The 9909-nt window shown below is 44.1% G+C and overlaps 1 protein-coding gene across 4 annotated transcripts in view; it reads left to right on the top strand.

Annotated features, from left to right (window-relative positions):
- The first annotated feature begins 885 nt into the window (after positions 1-885).
- XYLB (xylulokinase) overlaps positions 886-9909 on the top strand; it is an 82383-nt gene continuing 73359 nt past the window's right edge. For 2 of the 4 annotated variants that reach the window (XM_030971543.1, XM_030971542.1), the window contains exons 1-6: positions 886-1037; positions 3360-3442; positions 4262-4331; positions 6111-6191; positions 7460-7546; positions 8674-8802. In XM_030971543.1, the coding sequence (XP_030827403.1) occupies positions 993-1037; positions 3360-3442; positions 4262-4331; positions 6111-6191; positions 7460-7546; positions 8674-8802 (495 nt within the window). In that variant the 5' untranslated portion in view covers positions 886-992. Of the gene's footprint in view, positions 1038-1563; positions 1790-3359; positions 3443-4261; positions 4332-6110; positions 6192-7459; positions 7547-8673; positions 8803-9909 lie in introns of those variants that run through there. The other 2 variants (XM_030971540.1, XM_030971539.1) reach the window with 1 other exon arrangement.

Raw genomic sequence — 9909 nt, 5'->3', positions numbered from 1 at the left:
AGCTCTGGTGTTCTCTCACTGGCCTGGGTGCTGCCCCTGGGGATCCCTGTGTATGGGTGCTGGTTATCCACGCTCAGCCGCCCCATGTACCACCCTGGCACAGTGCGACCCCATCACATCATCCCACCATCCCATCATCCTGATCCCAAGCCCCTCAAGATTTGAACAAGGGTCTGTGTAAAACTTTGCAGGTGGTTTTTTTTTTTTTTTTCAGTTGCTAACCACTAGCTGTAGCTGGACAGTTAGGATTAAGCAACTACATTGTGAATTCTGTATGCTTGGCTAATCTGTTGTTTTAAGGAACAGGGAAGACGGTCCTGAGATGAATGGGCTGGACAAGAGCCACCAAGAGTGAATTCAGCAGAATTGAGCAGTAACTGGGGGAGAAGTGATCACAGCAGCAGGTAATCTCGACCATCAACTCACACCTGCTCGAAACGGACTCAAATGGTGGGAAAAGTAATAGAATTTGTAACCAATAAAGGCTGACACCTTTGTTATAATGTATAAACAGTGTAAAGGTTTGAAGACCTGCGCTCCAGCCTTTTGTAGGTTACCACTCGCTCCCTGCTTTGCTCAATCTGGAATGAAGGGACAGCATCACCTCGCCCCGGTGTGTGAACTGGGGCTGCGCAGCGGGGAACGGGCCGTGTTCGGGACAATCCCACCGCAGCATCACCCCACCCCGGCCTCGATCCACCACCGCATCACCCCCCGAGCTCTAACGGGCCGTGTTTGGGACAATCCCACCGCAGCATCACCCCACCCCGGCCTCGATCCACCACCGCATCACCTCCCGAGCTCTGCCCGGCCCCTCCATGCGAGGGATGGAGCTCTCGTCCCTCTCCCTGCCCCCTGAGCACTCATTAACCGCGGTGCCGCCGCTCGGCGGGGCCGGGCTGGCGGCTCCTGCCCCGGGAGGGAGGCCGGGCCAGCAGAGCCGCCCCCTTCCCGGCTCCCGGCTGAGGGCCAGGGCCGTGCCGTGCCGTGCCATGGCCGCTCCCTGCTACCTGGGCTGGGATTTCAGCACGCAGCAGGTACCGCGCCACCTCCCCCGCCTCTCCCCTCCCCTGCTCTCCCCTCCCTCGGCCGGCGGCGGGGCCGGGACTGCCCTTCCCTTCCCTTCCCTTCCCTTCCCTTCCCTTCCCTTCCCTTCCCTTCCCTTCCCTTCCCTTCCCTTCCCTTCCCTTCCCTTCCCTTCCCTTCCCTTCCCTTCCCTTCCCGCTGCGGGGCTGCGCTGCCCGGTTCGGCTCCGAACGCGGGCCCGGGCTGCGGGCAGCGGGGGCTGCCCCAGAGGGATGAGCAGGGGATGGCGCCGCCGCCACTGCCGAGCCAGATCGGGGCCAGGCCTTCCCTTTCTCGCCGCTTCCGTCCCCTCCCCGCTCCTTCCGTCCCCGCTCTCCTCCTTCCCCAGGCGGGTTGGGTTCGCCGGGCGGGGCTGCTCGCGGTGCCCGGGCCCGGCCGGGGCTGCGGGGAGCGGGGCGGTGCTCCCTGCCCGGGGCTCCCTGCCCGGGGCTCGCAGCCGCTGCAGCCCCACGCGGCCGGTGCCAAATTATTCACGGAATTACACAATCCTTAGGGCTGGATTGCCCAGAGAGGTTGTGGAGTCGCCGTCACTGGAGATAGTCAATAGATGTTTACTCAGAATCCACCTAAAGCAGGGAGGTTGGACCGGATGATCCACTGTGATCCCTCCAACCTGACCGATTCTGTGAAAGGGACCTCTGGAGATCATCCTGTTCAAACCTCCTGCCAAGGCAGGGTCGCCTGGACACAGGAATATGTCCAGGTGGGTTTGGAATGTCTCCAGAGAGGGAGACTCCGCGTCCTTCCTGAGCATCCTGTTCCAGCGCTCTGCCAGAGTCAATGTAACAAAGTTCTTCCTCCTTTTTGAAGTGGAACTTCCTGTGGTTTAGCTCATGGCTGTAATAATTCCGAGTGATTTGTGTGTTTTAATATGTCCATGGCACGCACACAGTGCATGTATCTGGATGTTCTCATATCCCCTTCACCTTCATCCCTTTCCATTTGCCCCATCTGAAGCAGTGGGTTGTATATCCAAATGTGTCCTGCTTCCCCATCGGGCTAGGGATGGGTTAAATCCTGGAGGAGTGCTGTGGTCCTTCTTTATACGCAGGCTGCATATAGACCCCTCTGCCTGCTGCTGTAGGAGCTGGGATTTGCACCCAAACCTGGCTTCCCAGTGTCTTTGTGTGAATCAAGACACTGAACCTGGATGCTCAGGTTTCTGCTTGAAATTCTGATTTGTAGGCACATCCGGGTATTGCTGCACTGCAAATGGAAACTCTGCCCAAGTTGTGCAGAGACCTGAACATGTTAAAAATAGGTGTTGGAGCATAAATCACCATTATGGTTGTGCTGAAGTTTAGGAGCTTGAAAAGACACATCCAGGTTAGGTTGATCAAGTGTTTTTATGGGGACATGCTGCAAGCAGAGAGCCAATTAAGCTGCAGTGGGTCAGAGCCATTTTTAAGCTAGTGCAGGTTGGTAATGAGTTGTGCCAGGGCACAGATAATGGCTCTACACTACTGTGGTAAAAATGGGGATGGCCTTGTTATTTGAATGCAGCTCCTTGAGATGACAGAATTGTAGGTTCTTTTTTAATCAGTTTCTTTAGCAGCAGTTTGCACTCTCCCCCTGGTTGGATTATGTGAGCTCCTTCTTGCCTTTCTTCTCAGCTCTTACTGTCTTTCTTCAGAACTAGGTGAACTTAAGTGAAGATAGATGAGGAGAGGTTGTGGTACCCTTCTAATTTGTGCTTACAAGAAGGCTCAACTTTATGGAGTTGGGGATATTGCTTTCTGTTGCAGTAGCTCAAAACACACTTATATAATGCCCTCTGAGCTTTTCCAAATGGGCAGAGTTTGATTTGCTCACCACCTGGGGAGCAGGAAAGGTGTTCAAGGTACCCTAAAGGGTCTGCGAGGTTCCTTGGTGAGATAAGGCAAAAAAAAGAAGGTGACAAAGAAAAAGAAGGTGTACGACGTCTTTAAGATACTGTATTCTTGGGAGGAATTGGAAAAGCTGGCTACTGTGATGCAAGCCATGAGCCTGGTAACATGTTTGCCATTCTTTAACCATGCCTGTAGCCTGATCTTGTGCATTACAGGAGAAAGAAAATACAAACAAACAAACCCGCATGCTGCTGAATAGGTAACATTCTGGAAATTCGCATAATAACTTGTTTAATGTAAAATTATGCCCTACTTTCAGTGAGTTGTATGGATTGGGGTGATTTTTTTTTCATTTTGTCTGTGGGAATTAAATTATAATAAATGAGTCATCAGTGCTATTCAAATTTGCTAGATTTTGTTAACTTCCTGTTTTATATCTTCTAGTTGAAAGTCATTGCTATTGATGAACAGCTGAGGGTCATTTATGAGGATAATGTTCATTTTGATAAGGACCTTCCAGAATTTAAGTAAGGCTTTTTATATTTTATATTTTATTTGGATAATGTAATTTAAAGCTTTGGAGATTGGGGTGAGGGGACTGTTGCCCTATTTGGTCTCACTGATATTTATGGAGGCATAGAAAAAATCATGCAATGCTCATGTTTCCCATTCTGCAAGGATAGTATATGCTCTTCCTTCATTGAATAAATGTAAATGTAACAAGAGCTCCCAAACAAGAGATAAATTAGAAAATATACTCCAAAATATTACATATAAATAAACCATTCTTTTTCTTTTGGAACTTCAGACTTGTGGACATGACTGGGTGGGATGCTCTCAGAACAGCATGTAAATTGCATGAGGGGAACATCTAAAAGGCATTTGGAGATAAATTCAGTTGTTAAAATGTGGGATGGCAGTATTTGCTTACTTAAATGATAGAATAGAATTGAAAAATGTCATCCTCCAGTCACAAGTTCCAATAAAACACATTTATTTACTTGATAGTTTAACAGCAGAATTGAACTTCATCTTTGAGATTCAAGTCAATAATTGTGACAGGAATAATTATGAATCACATGCAGCCAATGAGCAATATCAGGAATGAATTCTATCACAGATCTTTAGGATCAGGGCCTTTCCTTTAAAATCACTTATTTTGCAATTGTGTCAAACATGTCGCCTCCTAGGAGCTGGCTTTTACTTTTCCATGTTTCAAACACTGATCCTTGCTCTTAACATAAAAGCATTGCAAATTCTCTTTGGTCATTATAAACTTGAAGAACTCTACTTGGCAGGGAAAAAAATTGCTGAATTTACCAAAAGAAAATCCTGTTTTTCTGTAGGACTCAAGGTGGAGTCTACATTCACAGTGACAGACTGACAGTCACTTCACCAGTGCTAATGTGGGTCAAGGTATGAACAAACTTTATATGGATCAACTTTTTCCTTGCTGTTACAGAAATGAAAGTTTATTGTGAGCAATAGTGGAACCCATCATCAAATAAAAATAGTCCTTTTGCTCACATTCTGTTTCTTTGAAGTGTTGTTCTGTGTCTTTGGTATGCAAATAGTGATGCTCTCAACAAACATAGTAGAAATTGCTAACATTTTCATGGGTTTTTTTGTTTGTTTGTTCACTTTCTACTATTACAGCATTCTACAGTGTGAGAAATTCCTTCCTGACTTTACTTCATTTGAAAAAAAGACTTTTTTCCCCCCTTCATACACAAATGGGGCAGCTGTCACTTTGCCTTGCTTAAAACTGTTTTTTTTTGTGTAGAACCCATATTACTTAAACTATTTAATTGAAGATAAGTTCTGCTTGTCAATTGATGTTGCAGCTGGTAAGTGGTGAAAGGGCCATTTATTTACTGGCTCCCAGTTACTTTGACTGATGTTTATTTTGAAGTACAGCATTTTTTTTCTATTTTAAAATAAGGCCTTTCTTACTTCTGTGCAGATTCTGCAGTACTTACATGTAGGCACACAGTTTGGGGTAATTGGGGATGGGGCTGAGCCTCATCCCCAATGGGCTACAGCTCTGAAAAGCAGCATTGACAGCAATGAGCCATGGAGAGCCCAGGTGTATTAATCACCAAAGGGAGCAGAGGGCACACTGGTGCAATGCATTAACATGAGGGTATAAAAGGCTGGGCTAAAGAACAAGAAGGGCAGATGCCTGCAGCCTTCTGAAGTGGGAGTGTGTTGCTCTGTATGGGCAGATGCCTGAAGCCTTCTGATGTGGTAAGGTGTTGCTGTGTATGGACAAATGCTTAAAGCCTTCTGGAATTGTGTGGTGATGCTCTGTGTGTCCTGGCCATCTCAACTGTGGCATATGCTGTGACACTTACATGGTACTCTGTAAATTCTTCTTACTAGGGAGGTTTGAGTAGTTAAAATAATAGAAAGGTCACAGAACCCCCAGTTGGTGATCCACAGTAGCTGACAAGGGTTTCCTATATTTGCTTGATGTTGGTTTTTTGAACCATAATGAAGAGGCACTGTTTTGATTATTAAATTAATAATATGGTGGTATAGGTATATGTGATGTTTCTTTGAAAGTCTTGCAGTGGTCCATTTGTCAAGAGAGTCTGGGAAATGCTGATCTAAATTAAACTATTTAAAGATAGATTAATTTTTTTTGCTTTAAACTTCAGGAAAATGTGTCAAGAACAAAATTTACCTAGGTGCTTGAAGTGCTGAAATCACTTGAAATATCTTTCCGTTCAAGACTCTGTGAATTTGTTGACACTGGTGGCATTGGTATTGAGGTTACCTAATGTCTTGTAGGATGGGGTGCAGGGTGTACCCTATTAAGATTTCATAGATTTTTCAAAAGTAAGAACAGAGAGGATAATCTTGCTTTGTGTCTAGCACTCTTAAAGCGCTTTTTAATGAACTGAAGTTCTTTAATTTTTTGCTCTTATTTAGGATTCAAAGAGTGAATCTTTGTGATTTAGTTTCTTTAAGGATCTTATTTTTCCCCTGTGTGACTCAACTTTTCTTTTATGGACTCTCAATAAATTAATTTATGCAGATTTTTGAAAAGTCCATAGTCATTAACTAATTTTTCATTATCTGCCAATGAACTCTTATCAGTGATGACATGAATTTACTGTTTAATTCCGGATTGTGAGTATGCATAATTTGATAGCTCGTTACTGTCATTCTTGATTCTGTTTGTTGTTGTAGGCACTGGATATGATCTTGGAAAAGATGAAGTCTTCAGGCTTTGACTTCTCTCAAGTCAGAGCAATGTCTGGTGCTGGCCAGGTTAGTTTATACAAAAAAGTTCAGTTTTACTGCATTTCTTTGAGTGTAAGGTGGAGTGATAAATTTAAACAATTGTATGGCAGAAGACTGTAATGGCATAAAATAATATCTAAACCTGTAAAAAATAATATCTAAACTTCTACATAAGCATCCACACACAGACATTCCCTGGGGGAGCTGGACACCTGAAGCACACAGAGCAATCACTGAAAGATGGTGGGAGTGGAGGATGAAGTTTGCAGTGTAATTGTTTAGATCAGCTTAGTGCAGAGCTACTTGGCTTCATGTTGTTTTAATTCTCTGTTAATTTTGAATTTCAGCAGATCCAGGTGCTTGTGGAAAATGGGGTAGGAAAGCCAGCAAGGAGGACAGTTTGCTAAAAGCACAGTAACATCTCACTGAGCAGTTTTTTGTTGGCTTGGACAGGGATCAGCACAGAAACAACGAAACCCAAATGATGCAGAAATTACAAAAATGAGTCCATGATTTAGCCTGTAGAGCAAAATGCCTTTTTTTTTTTTAAATTTATAGAACCCACCCTGACATTTGGTCGGTTAGCCAGTCTCCTCCTAGTACTCCAGTGAATCAACAGGGGCTTTTATAACTTTCACAGATGATATTCAGGGTGAGGACAGCACCAAAGCAATAGCTAAATCTGTCATGTGACGTTTAGGTTATTCATCTTGATGTATCTGGGACTAATTAATCAAAACCCTTGCTTTTATCTCCATGTTTCATTGATTGCAGTTGAAAGTCTGAGCAAAGTGTCTGAAAATCAGAGCTGGTATCAAGGCTCTGTTATGAATTCTTCAGTGGAGCACAAGTTGGGGACTGCCAAGTACCCCCACCTTACTCAAGTGAATAAAGGGAGTGGAGTGCATTTCCAGACTGCCCATATTCCTTTTATTTTGCCCCGTCCAGCAAGGGGCACAGGCTTGTAACTGATGGATCAGGGTGCTCTGCTGAAATAGCACAGAACTAAATCTTGGCTGTGGAACCCTGGCTACAGCTCAAAGAGACCTCAAATAAGTATCTAAAGCCATTAGCAATGCAATAGTTGTCCCCACTAGATAATTCTGCAATTCAAAATAATGTTCTGATTTGCTCAATCTTAAATAAGAGATTTTTATGAGACTCTTGATTTGAAATGGGCCATTTTTGGGTCCTGGTTTGGAGAGAGCTCTTTTGTTCCTTAGAATGTAAGACCAGGATATAAACTTTGAAGCTTGGGAGGGCATTTCCAGCTCCCGTTTCTGTGTTTTCTACAGCAACATGGGAGTGTGTACTGGAAAAAAGGAAGCATCCAGATTTTAAAGAATGCATCATCTGAACTGCCTTTACACCAATCAGTAAAGGTAAGGTGCACAAAAGCTGTGAAGGGAGGGCTACACTGTCCTTTTTCTGATCCTTACAAGTTGCTTTTCTTCCTCCTTTTTGGCTGGGCTGCAAGCCTCTGCAGCACAAATGAAATGTAGTAGTTATTCCTTCAGTTGCAGGACTTTTGACATTTCATTTTCTCCTGAATGGCTGTATGTTCTGCTTTAAAAGCTTACAGGTGCCAGTGGGTGTCCCAGAATCTTTCTCTGTCAGAGTAACAGCCTCTTTGTTCTTCTAGAAATTGTACTATTTTTTTAAACAAATCTGTAAATATTTTACATTTTTAAGATTATTTATATTAACAAAAAATTTTGGTGAAAAGGACCGCTGTACCCGAGTTTCCTTGCAGGATGTGCAAGTGATTTCATAAGAAAATATGCCTATTTGAAAAGACCAGTTTACACTTGCCTCTGAAGGGATAGAAGTGTAATGTTGTGTAGACTTAAAATCCTAACCAAGTTCCTTGTTGACCTCAACATTTTATGTGTGTGATTGGTGAGCTTTGAACACAGACTTGACAAGCTTTTATATAAAAAGAAAAATTTGGAGAACTCAGCTTTCCTCTGGAAGACCCTTCTTCCCTTACTTCAGTGTCAGAAAGGGCAGATGTATGCTGAAAGGGAGACTTTTGTGTTAAATGTGCTGAATCATTAGTTTTGTTACTGTCTCATCTGTGTAAAGCTCATAGAAATGGCATTAGAATGCTGGAATAAATTGTGTATTAAGCCTCAGTTGTATTTCCAGGTGGTTGTGCCATGCATTAAGGAGAAATGTGTTAGCAGAGCTGTGGGAAGATAATCTGATGGTTTGTGGAGGGGTTCTAAAAGGGGCCTGGGGTTTTGGCTACCAGAGGGTGTGCTGCAGGGTCTGTGAAGTGACAGCAGGAAAAGAATGTTGCTTTCCTCTGATGCCAAGTTTGGGTTGAACTTTTCATCCCTGGCCAACATTGTACCCAATATCTGCTTTCTGTAATTGCTGAGAGAAGGGCAGGAGGCGTGTCAGAGAGCTGAGCTGTGAGCTGATATGTATGGCTGCTGTATTTCATTACTCTAGCAGGGACTTCTCAGAGATCAGACTTGCTAATAAAGGGTGTTCTTGATTACAGGGCTGTTTTTCAGTCAGTGACAGTCCCATCTGGATGGATTCCAGCACAGCCTCCCAGTGCAGAGCCCTGGAGAAAGCCCTGGGGGGAGCCCAGCACCTGGCCAGTGTCACTGGCTCCAGGGCCTATGAGGTAAGGAATGGATGAGGAGGAAGTTCCCAGCAGAATCCTGTGCTGGAAACAATTCTGTCACCCCAGGGAGCTGCAGCAGGTAACTATCAGCCATTATCCAGGAAAGACAGAGATTTTGGAGAAACCTCAACCATACTGTGCTTTGCATTAGTCTCACAAAGGGAGATGCAGAAATTTCACAGTGAAGTGAACCAAACACTGGATTTTTTGCTGCATTTGGCCAGTGGTTCCCAAATGCAGTGTTGGGTGGCCATGCTTGAAGTCTCAGGGCCTGGTTGTCCCCTGGGAGCATCTTGTGTGGCCACATTTCTATTGGAATGGAAACCCAGTTTGTGTTACGTGTTTGTTTAGGGTAAATCCATCCACCTATTTGTGAATCATGCTCTAGGTTACTTCTGCAATTAAAAGATTGGCCTTTTAATATTCCTCGGAGGCTGACAAGCAGCTGTTGACCTAAGAGAAGTGTTTCAGAGGCTTGGGACGCTGTCAGAGATTCACTGTCACTTGTCTCCTCTCCCTGAGTCTTCCCTCCTTGTAACTGTGACAATGAGTTCTGGAGTGGGATCAGGGCTGCCCTGCAGGCACCTCAGCCCCTGGCTACATATACTCTTGATTAATCAGAAGAAGGCTTTTTAACCTCCCAAACTGATGTTTCTGTTTCTGAATCATCATCATGGCTGATGTTGAAATCAGACTTTGCATACTACTAACATTTTTTTTCACTTGTTAAATGTTAAGGTTTTAGTGTTAAAAGGTTTTTTGATTATCTGACACAATACATGGATGAAAAATAAATATTCTTATGTTTTTAGCCTGTGCTGGAGTTTCTGCTTTGAGTATGAAACTTCCTGCTTTAATTTCAATTCACCTGCCTCACAGGCAGGTACATAGATTGTGTAGCTTAAACCTTTTCAAGGATTTGAAGGCAGCATTTGAATTGTGCTGGTTCCTGTGCACAGAATAAGTGTGATTCATTCCATTGAACTGTCATTTCTGAAATGTAAATTATGGATAGTAATCCTTTTCCACATGCCTTTTTTTCAAAAGGTGAACAAAATTCTCATAATGAGACTATGTGTTATACCCTGTTTAGTGCAGATTGCCTGC

This window comes from Camarhynchus parvulus, chromosome 2 (assembly GCF_901933205.1).
Source record: "Camarhynchus parvulus chromosome 2, STF_HiC, whole genome shotgun sequence".
NCBI lineage: Eukaryota > Metazoa > Chordata > Aves > Passeriformes > Thraupidae > Camarhynchus > Camarhynchus parvulus.
Note: the sequence above shows the minus strand (reverse complement) of the source record. Positions and strands in the feature narration are given on the sequence as shown.